The following is a 15606-nucleotide window of genomic DNA, read 5'->3' as shown; positions in this document are numbered from 1 at the left end:
CTCACAAGATACCCGTATCATGAGTGAATGTTTAAAAAGACAAAGCTGGGATTCACCTCCTGTGATCTGGTCGTCTCACAGTTCTCACCTCCATGTGAAATTTTATGTATATTGTTGTTTAACAGCAGTCTGACATTAAACATGTAAAATCTAGAGGTGGATTTTTCTCAACCAGGGTGTGAGAATCTCCCCTCAGAACAAACTATTTTAGGCTTAGTTGTCTTACATCTCAAACTTTCAATTTTTGTGCCTGTAAACAAGTGTAAATATATTTGTATATATGGAAAAATACAATTGAAGATGTACATAAATCTAGGAGACATTTTGGGGCTGTGTCTCTTGCTAGGGAGGCTAAATAAATCTTGTCAAATGTTTTCAACACTGGCTTGTTTTTCTTAAGTCTTTGACTTCAGTCATTTCTTTTTTTAAACATTGTGGATAATTGCAAAAAGTGCTACAAAATACTAAACTACTAAATGTGGCTATAAGATTGTGATCTTTTTACATATACTGAAAATATAATCAGAAATATATTTAAAATACTAGTAGATCAACCTGAAAATTACTTATTGTAAATATGCAGATCATTAAGTCCTGCTTCTTGCAGCCTTTTTCAGATGCACTCATTATCAGACCTGAGATCAGGTATTATGCACATGTACACTTTCAACCTTTCACTTTCAACCTTTATTTACATGTATACAATGTGAACAGTTCACACTCTTGCATGGGCGTGTACAGTATGGGCTAAAGCTATATTCATTCAAACCTCTACAGCTGTTCAATGAAATTGAACACCACTAACGGACATGTCAAAGGCAAGTATTACCATTTCATGTAGAGTACGTCTATGTGGAGTGTCCGTGTCTCGACCGTCATGGGTCAATATGAAGTCCGATTCTGTCCCTCAGGTCCCAGTGATGTCCACATTCACTGGCTAATAAATGGACACACTCTGGACACCCCCATAATGGAGTACCGCCTGCCAGTGGGTCAGAGAGAGGTACTAGTGAGCAGCTGGCTCCGAGAGGGGCCGCTGATCAAAGACGCCCGTTACCACTGCGTTGCTGAGGCCAGCACAGGAAATGACATGTCTGAGGTGGACCTCCACCTCACTATTGGAGGTATTTAGTTTTGAGTGGCTGTAACAATGTCTGGTGTACAGATAATTAAGCTTTCGCCTATTAAAACCTGTTATGTCTCCAAAATATGAGCAACATTGTGATTACAGTAATGCATGTAGAGTGGTAATGGAGTAAAGGGCCGGTTCCAGGCCCTGGGATTGGTTCTAAAGTAGTCCAGAGATGGATATTTGTGATGGTTTAGAAGATTATGATGTTATTTGACAGATGAGGAGAGCATTCCATCCAGGGATTTGAACCAATGGAGAGGTGCACTCACAGAGCACGAGCAACTGCTAAAAAGATGGGAAAAGGCCTGGGTAGGTCTAAGTTCTTGCATGTGAGTGTGTTTTCCCCTGATCTCATGAATGGTTTTGGGCAGTTGCCCAGGTTGACTTGCATCATACCAGTTTTAACCTGCTCTGCATGTTGGCTTCGGGGCAAGTGGTTTCAGCTCTGTCTTTGCATTAGAGGAGTGTAAAGTCCAGATTTTTTGGGCCAGTGGCAGATAATCTGGAATGCAAAGCTACAGTAAACCAGTTGTTCTGCAAATGATCTTTATGCTACAGTGTTTTCCACAGTCTGAATAAGGCATGGAAAGGCTTACGGCTATGTTAAGGGGGTTGGGATAAGGGATAGAAACCACCTCAAAGTGGGTTGTTCTTGAATAACATTTTTTCTGAATGAGATAGAGACTTGCAAGCCTATTTCCACATTCAATGGTACCAAGCTGGAGTCTCTAAGGCCATCTGAAGTGGGTTTTCTGGACATGGGGTTTCCATTATTGGGCTGTAACTCCGTGGCTGTTTGAGGCAGATACATGATACCATACAAGATACACTCTTGGTGTGGTGGATGATCTTGTGTCCCTCATGAAATATGTGTCTAAGTTGTACCGTTCCTGAGATATGACAAGTGACCACTAGAGGGCGGGAGAGTATGTTTCAAGCCATTTTGGACCATATTGATTTGCCCTGACTTCTGGGTGAAAAGTTGGAAAAAATGATCTAGTATGAAGTCAAAATTTTTCCCTGTCGAAGTTGCTTGGGAAGGTTAGGGATATGATTAGGGATGGAAACCACCTCAAAGTCAAAATATGTTATTCTTGAATAACTTCAGAGTTAGGGTAAGGGTTAGGCTTAGGGGTTAGGGTTTTCACTAAACTTCACTAAGTTGTTGGTATTAATACAGATTGTACGTCACTTTTCTTTCTCTTATTTCTACTTTTTTTCTACTTCAGATTTAGTTTGAATGCATTTGCACTTTTTGCATGGACCAGAAAAAAACACAAGTTCCCTCATTGCAAACTAGTTTAACTTTACCTTGATAATCAGACTGAATATAACTGTTTTGTTTTCATTTAATTTAATTTTGGCTTAAGTGCATTTGGTGAGATTTTAGTAAACATCAGTCCCCAAATATTTCTTTCATGTTTGCATCCTCCTCTACTTTTCCGTTCAACTCTGTTTTTTCCCTCCACAGGAAAGCTGTGATGGCCACCGAGCTCTGTGAAGATGTCACAAGCTTCACTTGTGTTGGCTGAATCTAGGCGTGAATATGGTCCTCAGCCCAGGTGGACCACATTTTTGACATTAAAACGATCATAAACAGCTAGAATGTATAAATAAAAGTCCCAGTGTCACTTCTTTGACACTGCAGTTTGATGGACCGTGACGCGAAGCACTCACAACACCTGCCTTCTGCAGGGGCTCACCTGGTTGTGACGATGGACGGTGCTGGGACTCCTGCCAAACCTGATGAGGAGATGAACCTCATTGGTTGCCTCTGTCCGAGGACGCATGGGCTACATTTCTACCAGGAATGCATTTATTTCTATTTTTACTGATGAAATGAACGTCCTGAAAGCAGTGCTTGTATGGAACAATAAAACATGCGGTATATGAGGAATGCTGATAAATGTTTGTAGATGATGCAGCATCTGTGACAGCTCAGGCCTGTTTATAGTGTGATTTATTTTGCACGTTCCCTGCCTTCCAAAGCCTCTTTTTGCTCCTTCACAGCTACCTTGTAGTTTGAAATCTTCCCTTGAGAAATCTTTATTGGGCATTCACTCTTTTTTTCTTTCAGAATCAAAGTTCAGCCTTATTCAAAGGATTTGATTCCAGGAATGGAGCAGGTTACTGTGGGAGGCCTTTTCAACTAAAGTATACCTCTCATATCTGACATTTAGTAAGGTTATATCACCCAAAGTTAAATTCAGATAAAACCCCAGCATCCAAAAAGGACTTAAATCCAAGGATGGCAGTGGTGGATTAGTTAGACTGCATCTTCCTGCTTTCTGTCTACAGTTAGTTTTTCTTTACTTTGAAACTGTGACTTCCTATTTGCCTTTGAAACAGAATTAAATGGACATTGTCTTATCTGTTGCTTACATTGATTTAAACATCAATGAAACACATTTTGTCTTGTTTGAATTAAGGACATGTATCACTTTTGATTTCAGATGGAAAACAAGTTATTACTCCTGCAGGATCAAACTAGAACGGCACATTGACACGTCAGCCTTTCCCAAAGGAACAGTTTCTACCATCTGAATTATTAACCAGCCTTCACCACGGACTTCTCCTTGGAAGCCAGTTATGACATTTACAGAGGATACAACAGCTTCCTTGACTGAAAACTAATTCATTGATTGTAGACTAAATCTGAGACACTTGTGCCTCAAGTTTATAGACTAATGGGTGTTTAATAACAACATAACTAGGAATAATTCAATATCAGCTAGGTCTTAAATATGAAACTGTGAAACTTTGAGGAAAAGCTTAGAATACATTATATCTATAAGCCAGACCTCTATATCTCAGCATGGCACTGATGTTTTACCTTTCTTGTGGCGCCATCTACCACAACTGGAGCCATAGCACCCTCTTGTGCCCCAGTAAATGATCACAAGCAAAAAAAGAGAAAAAACATGGTGTAGATAGTTCATTGTTTATCAAACGGGTCATGACTTTTGTGTCACAGCAGCAAAGTTAAGCAAAGTTATTTATATATTGTGATGTAAATCAAGTCATTTTTCAGAAGGCACGATCTGACATTGGTTTGAGAATCTCCAGCCACACAATAACAATAAATTCAATACAAGTAGATTTTCAATTGTCACATTTTGGAGACGTAAAAAAGCATGATTATTGAAAGTATTCACTATCCACAAATAGAAGTCCTATAGCAACTTGCTGATTTTGGCACTCTTCCTCCTAACTGTATGAAATCGATGTTGTCAACTTAAAGTAACGCATACTCAGAAATCAGAAACCGAAATGTCATGCAGCTTATATAGTAAATATGATACTTTAAATCTAGTGTTGGACCACAGGACCAGTCCTGCACTGAGCAACAGACAAGGTCCACGTGGACCTTGTCTCCATACAAACTGTGCTCTTTGGCTGAGAAAGTACAGCTAATGCACAGCAGAAAATACCTAGCAAAGCTAATACTCAATGAATTCTAAAATCACAGAAGAAATCTTCCAGATAAGTGCCAGTACCATCCTGATGCTATTTTTCTTCGTCTAATTGTGCGGCGCCCAACCGTTGTGAGCTCATTACTGCCCACTGAGGCCGGAGGGTGGAAAACACAGTGGTATTTCACGCTTGAGGGTGTCTTTTCCCCAACAGCCACAAGGGGCAATAACGAGCTAATTCCACAGTTGAAAACAAACACACCTGACCCAAAGGTGAGATTTACGCTTAAGAACTGGGACTTTCAGACATATTTTTCCTTTTTACAAACGAAAAGACGTCAAGGACGAAGACTAACTGGTTGTTTTGGCAAATGTACGTTAAGTTTAACGTAAGGAAGTTAAAGAGGCTGACAGTTGGCTAGCTTCTAGGTTTGCAGTAGGTTAACAGTATATGTGATGTTCCTCACCTGTACTTATAATGGTCGTCATTGTACTTGGCCGAATAATATATTTGGTTGCGAGACATATTTTCAGTTAAAGTATAATTATTTAGAAAACTTTTAACGCCAAGAAGTGACTATACCAACATCGTCCACATTTAGCGTTAGCTTATAGCGTCTAAATTGCACTGAAACTTTGATTGGGTGATTTAGGTCATGTGACCAGGATGGCGACAGGTAATCTTTCCATGGCGCCCACTCACCATGAAAACACAGGTGAGTAACTTTGTAAATGTTTCAAATTGATTCTTAATTGTCCTGATAAGCTGAATATCTATTGTTTGGGTGTATGACTTTCAATAGATCAATCTTCACATTTCTCTGGTGTTTTCTCTCCCCCTTGCCTGTCTGTGCTACTTAGATATGCCAATTTCCCCCCAAGGATTGATTATCTTATCTTATCTTAACTTAACTTAACTTAACTTAACTTAACTTAACTCTTATCTTATCTTATCTTATCTTATCTCTTATCTTATCTTATCTCCCCCAGGTTGCGCAGCTCTTGTATTGTATTGTACTGTACCAATAACTAATTAATAACTCTATATACTTATATACTCTATATACCAATTGCAATTACTAATTTGTTGAATGTTATCTATAGCTGCTCTTTGATTAGTTGACTTTTACAGATGGCTTGAATGGCAAATACACTATAAGGTTAGTGGGTCTGTGGGGCTACAGACACAGACACACTCATGCATATATGATCTTCTTGTGCTTCTGCTGTGTCTTCCACTTTTTTTAATGAACCATTCACAGAAAGCTCAAATGATGCCCTAGACATGATTATGAAAATTAGCTCTCAAGGCTGTAGATGTTATTGCCCACACAGGAAATTCTTACATCACTCTGCTCTCTTCAAGTAGGATATCAATATAATTTCCTTTTGCTATTCATTTTATTGTGCTTCATGGAGCGCTTAGGAAACAGGACACACAATTGTACAACCGCAGGCAATGATGTTGTTGAAATATGGTCATAAACAGGTTCATATTAGGTCATGGATGTAGGACAGGAAAATAACTCTCCAGATATTCCATTTAGTGTGAAGATAATGGTAACCAAACATTGTGTAACCTTTATTTATGGTTTCATCAAATATAGAGGTGTCCTTAACAGGACCGGTGGACAATTAAATATGGAAGCCATATATCTTTTTCCCCCAGTATTATTCAAAACTGTGTTTTTTTTTTGGTTTGTTTTTTTTTTGATGGGACAACTCATCAAAACCAAATTATTTGAAATGTCTTACCCTTATTTCAATATTACTCTAGCCAGTTGTTCTCATCAATATTCCTCTCAGAGTGATTTTTGCCAACACCTTCATCATTTCACATAGACTCTGCCAAATGATAAAAAACTTTGTCAAAATGTTGTTCTGCATCACAAGATAATGTGCCTTACAGTCCACAGGCATAATCCCTTTGCTGATGCTTTGTTGGAGTTTTTCTCGATAGAAAAACCAGCGATCCTTTCCACACTGTCACATTGTTTCGACATTGTTATTTCAGCAGCCAGTATCAGATGGCCTGGTAGCAGGATCTGCTCAATCAATTTTGTAGTTCATTTAAGTGAAAAAAAAGTTTTTTGATATATGTGTGGTATGTTTTGGATTTAGCTTCTGTATGTAGTCAGATGCTAGGTAATGCTGGGCAAAAGGCAAAGAAGTGAGATCTTGAGTATGGGGAAAATTTGGTGAGACTCCAGAGAACGAATTTCAGATGGCCTCAAAGAAAATACAAAAGTTCTTTAAAAACATATTTGATATGACATTGCTGTAATGACATAAATTGAAAAATTGCATCAGCCTATTCTCATTCGTACCTTATGTCCATATTTTATTGTGAATGTTGAAACTCTCTTCAGATATTACAAACTTAAATTATGAGCCTAATCTCTGTATCTTTTCATTGTTGTTGGTGAATAATGCATTTAAAAAAAAATAGTAAGAAAAAATTGTCACATTTTACCAGTTGCCTGTGTCTGCCCTTCCTGTAACATTGGTTATTTTGCTTCTAGCTAGTCTTAAAATAACTCTTGCTTTTTTGAATGTTTTTGGTAACCTGGCAACAGTAGTCAAGTGGAGAACTGTCTGCTGCTTTCCTTGCCAATGGATGCTCTTTTCCTCTGTCTCTCCGTTTCTCATTTGCGCCTAATGTATATCTAAAAATGAGAAAGAACACTGATATAAAATCACATTTAACTGCGATGAAACATATTTTTACTTAGTACAAGAAGTTATTCTTACATCTTTTAAATGCTATAAACTCCACGTGAGTGTCTGAATGACTTATGTGTGTGTTCTTAGTTAATTCACATCATTTATGAATTACTGGAAGATATATTCATGTTTATGTTATTTTGAGAGCATTACCTGTTAATGACCTACTACATATGGGTTGTTAAGATGTTACATGTAGCTCATTAGTTATTTTGGAAAAGAGGAGTCCAGGATCATTTTCCAATTTGTCTCTTTAGATCTTTAATATGAGCAAACAGGTCAGATCACTTATTTGTTATTTGTTGGACGCTGTGGGACCTGTCCACATTTGGACCCCATCACACCATACATTAGGCTGTCTGCCCCCAGTGACCAGTTGTCATCATCCTCCATTTCAGTAGCAACAGATTTTCCAGATATTCCCACCCTTTCTTTTCCGCTCAGCCCCCTTGTGTTTCTCTCTACGGTGGCAGGGAAACGGTGGGTGGGCCCTCAGTGGCTCAGGATCTCTGCCTTATTGGACACCTGCTTACAGAGCACCACAATGCGTGAGTAGAGCCTCTGTCCCCATGGCTACACTGAAGCTCTGAAGACAGGCTATGCAGCCCAGCTCATTTCTACTTGTGGGGTATTCTGCAGACTTTTCTCACTTCCATATTTAGATGATAGAGCAACAGCGGATATACAATATATGTATATATTGTACATATATATATACACACACACATACACACACACACATACATTTATATATATATATATATATATATATATATATATAGGATGTGTATTGCATAAAAGGTTGGTCCAATAAGCGATAGCTTCGGCCTAGACCTTTTTTGGAATGCAGAAATCTTATGTTGTATTATTGTGTTGTGCTGTTTTCAATTATGATATTTGAGTAATTGCCTTTTTTTTGCCTAACTGTTTCTGTTATAAATTGCAATTTTATAAGCAAGATTCCTGCGCAGGATATTAACACCCATTCATTTTCTTCCTGTTTCCTGTTTCAGAACGTATACAGTTGTCAATTATTGTAGTAGCTTCTTAGTTGTTGATCCTGGACCTACTTCTGATGAATATGATTCAGGGAGATGTGTGCAGTACATTTATTTTCAAGTGACTAGTTAGATGACAAAGCCTGAAGTCCCTTACGTTAGGCAGACATGGTATTCTTGGACAGAAACCCAAGCAGGAGAATAGTTTCCTGTGTGTAAGACAATTGATTTTCCACTAATCCCGACCCCCCTTATATACCATTTCTATTTCCGTTTGTTTCCTCTGTTTTTCTGTTTAGCCTTCCAATCTTGCATGTTGCCTAAGCAGTTTCCAGAGACATCAGTGGCAGATTTACCAGTCATTTAAAACAATTGGTTCTTGATTTCACAGAGACATTGTTAGAAGAGGAAGAGGAGACAAATACACAGTTAAATCCATTCCTTACACGTGTGCATACTCACCCTTTGCATTTTTGGGTTACAAAGGATTTTTTAATTGCAGGACCACAGTAGGTTCACTTATTTATTTATTTATTCACTTTGCAGTAGTGATTCTTTTTCAAAAATTGAAAGTAAAATGAAACTGGCAAAGGAAAGTTCAATTTGATCAAATTATTTCATATTGATATTGGCATCTCAGACCTTCCATACAGTACTGACTCAGCTTGTATTTTTGCTACAGCTAATCATATTGTCATGCACTCTGTTTGGTTTAAGAATGCTGAAAACCAGTTTGTGGCATCAGTGGTGTTTATTAAAGTTAATACAGAGAATAACTGCTTGACAAGGCCCTGGAAGACGGTCATGGCAATTTTAGTACTCCTGCAATATCAAACAGCAGCAAATATGCATTTCACAAAGACTAGTCTCACCTTGTTGAAGTGATTTTTATTTGGTCTAATAGAAAGGTAATATAGAATACTGATGCTTGCCCAGAAGCACCTGCTAATAAATTAACCAGTACATTTGCTGATAAATATCTTTGCTGGTGGCAAGAAAGATGTGCTTTAATGATCACTGTCTCTCAGATATGTGTCTCAGGCGGTTATAGATTTGCAAAAGCAACAATCACAACTTTTATATGAATGAAGCTTGTAAGAAAATCATCCAAAATCATGAAATACTGCAACACTAGTGGGAAAATCAAAACCATAATGCTAATTATGCATTTTCTAAACACAAATGTTCCAATTATGTGGGTAACCATATTTGTCAGAGCAAAATACACTTGTTGTTCTTTTGCATTGGTACTATCTGCCCTCATGCACATAAACAGTAAATTGCTAATTAAATGTGTAGGTGGTAACTGTTCACATGAATGTGGAAAAAAAAAAGCTGACAATGGTGACAATCAAAATCATGGGGGTGGCATTTTTACTTCAGTTTTCTGTGCAGGATATATCTTTTTGTTTCTTATCCTGTTAGCTGAACACGGTCTTTTTAAATAATGCAAACATCTCGTATCTGATGATGTGCGTAGCATTTTTACATGGCGGTTAAGAGAAAACAAAATGTACACCTGGATTTGAAATGGTCTCTTCCACTATTCTGCAAGCCTCCCCTGAATGAGTCATCCAGCTGGCTCCTCATTGGATAAGACCATGCCATCCCTAGGGATTGCCTTGCAGAGGCAGAAAGGCCTTTGCTTCCATTCACAGAAACATTGGTATGCCGGCCTGCTATTTCATTCACATAAAAGACTAAATATTGCTTGCTTTTTTTGTCCTCTGCTCTTTTTCTCCTTTGTCTTTTTGCGTCCTCTTTTGATTTGCGAGGGCCTGCCTTTTCTTCCTTGCCTTTGTGTTTGCCTTTGTTTCTGAGGAGAGAAGGCAGACGCGCTGTCTTTTTTTTTTTTTTTTTTTTTTTTTTTTTTTCTATATTTGCCAGGCAGGAAAGAGAGATGTTGGGAGGGACTGCAGTGCGAAATCTGCAGCAGAGTGAGAGCGGAAGCTGCTTATGAATGAGTGTCAGTCTTTCAGCTTTGCTATATGCTCCTGAGGACATTTTACATGAATGGTGTCTGGCTGTGTTCTTTCCGCTACCGGGGAGACAAAGATGCTTCATTGGTGCTGCTGGGCTTTTTCTTTTATCCTTTCGGCTGTTTCATTCACTCATCTGCCTGAGAAACATGTCGTTCATTCTGTGTCTTTTCCAGTTGTATCATTCATGTAGGTCGACCAGGACCAGTTATTGGGTATTTTAGACAAGCTGTGAATCTGTATCTAGCTTCCTAGTAGTGGAACTGAATTTTTTGTTCCTTTGTTGCAGAATGCTGATAGAGAATTAGTGTTACACATTAGACAGTCACAATCAAAACTGTTTTACGTAAAAAGCAAAGATGGCTTTATTCCTTTTTGCATTAATGGCTGATTTATAAATATTTTAGGCAGGAATAAGTGTACAGTCTAGTCACTGATTTTTGAAAGTACAAACCTGAGAACCAGGAGTGATGTCTACCTATATTCTGCAGCTATTATAGATTAACATGGACAGTATATTAATGATGTTACTAATTCCCAGTTATGCTAAAATTGTACAGTTTTGTTTCTTTCAATGATTTGATATGATTTGGAAAATTACATTTTTATGATACATTTAAATAGTGATTTTATTCTTGAATCAGAGAAGTCTGCATTTTTTTGTTAGAGAAGATTTGGCTGGCACTGTGATTGTAGCTGTCATCTAAGTGGATGCTGATGATACTTATTTCACTTAATTTATTATCAATTCTGCGATTAATTAATTGTGTCTGTCATCCTTCCATCACAACTTCTAACAGTTCATCCATCCCGACATTAATTGTTTAAAAGATGAATTCATGCAAACTATTATGAGTAATTATTTTACTAAGTTAAATAATCAAGCTACCTCTCATTCTTCATTTCCTTTTCTCAGAAAAACAAATCAGAGGGAAAGAATTATAGCAAATTAATATCAGACTAGGGAATTTAAAAATTGATTGGTTCCAGTGTGCTGTAAGTGGGAGGTTTTTTTTTTTTCTCCCTCCAACAGGAAGTGATTTGCAGTGTTCAGCAAGCCTTTTGTTGAGAAGGTTTTCTCAGATCAGTGAGTCATGCTTCAGCTCTGAGCCGGCAGGCAGGCAGGCAGGCAGCAGTCAGTAGAGAGTATTTGCTCTTCCCTCGCTGTATCCGTGATCATCGACAACATAGACCTTTCTCTGGTGTCTTACTTTTTGGAATTTTGAGGCTAGAAATCAGCAGCAGTGGCAGCATCACCACTGGAAACCAAACAAGCTGCACCACAACACTGGCAGCCTTTTGGAGACCTTTTTTCTCTCCATCCCTTCATCTCTGCTTCAGTGTTGTGTTTTCATGGATTGTGTCTTTATGTTTCTCTCTTACGGACTGGATTGCAGCACTGGATTTTACTGAGAGCAGATTGGACTTTGGCGACAGCAGCAGCAGCAGCCCAACACAACCACCACTGTAACCTCAGTAGAGAAAATTGCAGTCAGGTGGCCTGTGATTGCTAAAAGGCGTTTGCTGCCTGTACTGCTGCTGCTATGTTACAGGAGAGGGTAATCAGCACGGCTCAGCCACGTCTGCCAGCACACTTGTGAAAGAGGCAGGCTGTGCGTGTCGGTTGGTGGAGAGAGGGGAGAGAGCAAGAGAGAGAAGGGTATGCTTCACCGTACCAAATACAACCGCTTCAGGAATGAGTCAGTAACGTCTGTCGATGAGCTTCTCCACGGCCTGTCCATGAACCCCAAGGTCTCGGCCACCCCCCAGTCTGCAGCCGAGACATCTTACACACCCCCGACTGAGGTCCAGCCCTCCTCGACCACCACTGCTTCCAGCACCCCCACCAGCCACGGCTCTGACCACCTGGAAGATGGAGGCACCACCCTCTGTACCCTTATCAACAAGGTGTCCAGCCTGAAATTCAGCAACTCAGGCAGCTTGCTGGGCATCAAGGGTCTGCCCTCAGCTGTCAAGGACCTGGCTGTGTCTAAGCTGCAGGGGGGTGGGGGATCGGGCTCAGGCAGCTCTAGTGGCCCGAGCCCCAGCGCGGCGACAGCAACAGCAGCGGCGGCGGCAGCAGCCTCTGGTGTGGGCGGCTCTCTGTGCAGCTCGGCCTCCCATTCAACCCCCTGCTCACAGCTGGAGCCAGCTGTGAGCATGAGCAAGAAGAGCAGGCTGGATGAACTCCAGCCCAGTGGAGAGGACTGGAATGGAGGTGGAGGTGGTGGACTGGTGAGCAAACCCTCCAGAGGATGGCTACATTCGAGTGAGAAGATCTCTGGTCCAGGAGTGACATACATTGTGAAGGTTAGTTGTCTCTAATCCTCCCCCTTTCTAATTTTTGTTTTTTCTCCTCTCCCTCTTTTCTATTCTTTACCCATTCTCTCTTTTGTTTCAGTGACTCAAGCTTAGCTTCCTGCAAGTTTAGTATAAAGAAGAGATAATGTAGTTTTCTTGCACATCACAACATGCCCTTGAGTGGGTGTATGTAGGTTGGCTACAGCAGAAGGCTGAGCAAAGGGGGAGCGACTAGAAAACAGACATTGAATAATTCAGAAAATACAGAAGGTCAGCATTGGAGAAAAGTAAAGGAAAACAGGTGATGGCAAAATAAAAACAGCAATTATCAGTGTCATTTAGAGCATGCTGTAAACATTTTCGTGTATACAGTATTTCTGTGTATGTGGAGCCACAGCGTTATGCTTTTGTAACCATGGTGATGTGTTATTTCTGTACATTGTGCATCTGTATGAGCTCTATGGCTGTTTTCGCTCAGCGATACAGAGAAATGATGGAAGAGGAAAGAAGACACACGGTGCATATTTGTCTCATCACATCCGTAACTTAACGTTAACGCTGTTCAGCCATCAAACATCATTTAAAGGATCACAAGTACGCACAACTACGAGAGCTGTGAATGTCATCATGCCGGCAATGAGTCACTAGCATGAGGAGTGATGATGCTGAGCCCTGGCTCTTCAAGGTGTGAAGTGAATGAAGAAAACGGAGCAAACCATATTCACTGAAGCCACAGCGTAGCAGTAAATTGAACATTTGCCTGAAGGTATAATCTTTTTTGTCTTCCTTTTATTCATGCAGCACATTAAACAAAAAGCAAAATTTAGCTTCGGGGGCTGAGTGAGCATGCTAAACAGCGATGCCAGGTGTAATGTGTTATATTCCAAATCAAGTTACACAGTATGATTGCCATCATATGACACCTTCTACAACTTGCCCGAACAAAGCCTACAGTATCTGTGACCAGTGTGACATTCCATTAACCGCATTAAGGCCGAGAGCGCTTATTTGTCCAGTCAATGCCGCTGAAAGCATCCACACTGTGAGAGGGGAAATGGGTCCAGTCTGTGCTCCCCCACCCCCTGCTTTTCCTGTGGTTTGAGTCCTGTGTGTATTGAGATCAACGTGGTGTTCTGCTCACAGCACTTTTAATTAGCGTCATGTGGTCACTCCTCGCACATCATGCGCCATTACTCTAACGGGACATTGATTGACAGCGACACTGTTTACACTCACACTTTTAGCCCATGGTAGCTTTGTGTTTATGATATGTGTTTAAGATTTTGAAGTACCTCTGTAGTAACAATTCTCCTAATGTGATTTTGTAACGTAATTACCTTGTTTTTGATCCCAGCATATTTGATAGGAAGAAGTTTTTTTTTATTTAGGTCAGTGGTAACTTTGTCTGATTTTTATTAATTTTTTTTTGCTTTAAACAGTTGCCATCTGCAGCTGAGAATGATGCCAAAACCAAAAAACGCTGAAACAAGGGCAACTGAACTTGATTGTAGATACTCGAAGACGTTTCACCTCTCTTCCAAGTTCAGAAGATTTTTGGATGAGAGGTGAAACGTCTTCAAATATCTACAATCAAGTCCAATCACCCTTGATTCAACTTTTCCTGGATAACCATGACGATGATGATTGAGAACATTCACATACATCTTACTGAGTATAGTAATAACCTTACTTTTTGCATTGGTCAGTATATTGTATTTATTTAAAGCACTTTATCGTCCGTCCCTGTTCATCTGCATTAGGTGCAGATCTTCTGTATGATCCAACATTTATAAATTCTCATTTCATCAAACTATTTAATTTAGCATTTTTATTAATAAAGTGTTTTACCATCTTGATCGTATCATTACATGTCCTGTCTAGACTGTACAGACATGAAATAGTAACTAGTTTTGTTTTATGTTTAAGTGGCGTGCAACTTAATGATATGAAAGCCATTTTTTTTATTTTGGCAATAAACTAAATGTTTAGATTTATGGGCAAAAGATGTAAAAAGTGTAGCCAGAATGATATACGACTTGATGTTTTAGAATGTGTTTGCCTGTTACGAAGCCAGTACTGTTTATATATAGTGTGTCTGTATATATGTGTGTCTTTGTTTCGTTTGTTTTGTTGTTTACCAGGATCATTTAAAGGCTCTTCAGTGCTGGCCTCTCATTGATATTCATAATTAATCAAAAGTTCAGTTTTGCTGTGTGAATCATGTGCTCGTTTGTTGTACAGCATCAGAGAAGAAAAGTCTCCATGTTGTGCTCAGAATAGGTCTCTACCAATTTTATAACCGTTTGATATATTTTTGGCCCTGCTGAATTGTGCACTTTAAACTTACTGGTTTAAAAATAGAGAACGTTAAAAAATTGCAAACGTCATGTTGACAAAACGGTATTTGTTTGCTGGTCCTTGCAAAACGCTCGCTGGAGAGAAGTTATGAGTTTGATAACTTTATATTTTTTCTGAAGAGGATTGGAAATGGAAACGTTAGCATGTCTGTTTTGTTTACAACAAGATTATGAATGTGATTGTGATAATGATAGGAACTCATCAGCACAAAATGTTCCCAGTCTGTGCAGTATTAATTAGGTGAGGTGTTGTAATGTTAGTAGGTGGCTGGTATTGAAGATGGTTTTATGGGATAGGAGGACTGCAGTCACCTCATGTGGCATAGTAACACACTAATGCAGTTTTCACATAATTTACGGTGAAAGAGCATTGACTAATTTTTTTCTTTTCTTTTCAACTTCATATCAACTTTGTGCCAGACTTTGCCTTTGTGAACTGCTGGATGTTTCTATTTTTAACTAGAAGTGGAAACGATACCAGCAAGTTTATGAAACCACATTTGCTGATGTAATACAGGTTCAAGTCTCCTCTCAACTCTTATTTATACAATGCAGCTGGGAATGAAAGGATGATAACCAACAATCACCAATTAAATCTTCCACATTCCTTACATATTAATTTATAATATCAGTGTGAAATAATTGTACTCAGTGTGCAGACTCAATATTAAACTCAGTGACCCCCCCCCCCCCCCCCCCACC

At 39.3% G+C, this 15606-nt stretch overlaps 2 protein-coding genes across 4 annotated transcripts in view; both read left to right on the top strand.

Moving 5' to 3' along the window:
- sema4d (sema domain, immunoglobulin domain (Ig), transmembrane domain (TM) and short cytoplasmic domain, (semaphorin) 4D) overlaps positions 1–3502 on the top strand; it is a 39428-nt gene extending 35926 nt beyond the window's left edge. For 2 of the 3 annotated variants that reach the window (XM_023419550.2, XM_023419549.2), the window contains exons 19-21: positions 912–1124; positions 1350–1441; positions 2604–3502. In XM_023419550.2, coding sequence (XP_023275318.1) covers positions 912–1124; positions 1350–1441; positions 2604–2633 — 335 coding nt within the window. In that variant the 3' untranslated portion in view covers positions 2634–3502. The remainder of the gene's footprint in view (positions 1–911; positions 1125–1349; positions 1442–2603) is intronic. The other variant, XR_002761455.2, reaches the window with a different exon arrangement.
- Positions 3503–9904: 6402 nt separating this feature from the next.
- shc3 (SHC (Src homology 2 domain containing) transforming protein 3) overlaps positions 9905–15606 on the top strand; it is a 17830-nt gene continuing 12128 nt past the window's right edge. Inside the window, exon 1 of the mRNA XM_023419582.2 lies at positions 9905–12556. Within this exon, the coding sequence (XP_023275350.1) occupies positions 11909–12556 (648 nt within the window). The 5' untranslated portion in view covers positions 9905–11908. The remainder of the gene's footprint in view (positions 12557–15606) is intronic.

Source organism: Seriola lalandi, unplaced genomic scaffold, assembly GCF_002814215.2.
Source record: "Seriola lalandi dorsalis isolate HSWRI2012SDOR001 ecotype SW California unplaced genomic scaffold, Sedor1 jcf7180002054606, whole genome shotgun sequence".
Lineage (NCBI taxonomy): Eukaryota > Metazoa > Chordata > Actinopteri > Carangiformes > Carangidae > Seriola > Seriola lalandi.
This window is presented reverse-complemented; position numbering and strand designations above follow the sequence as displayed.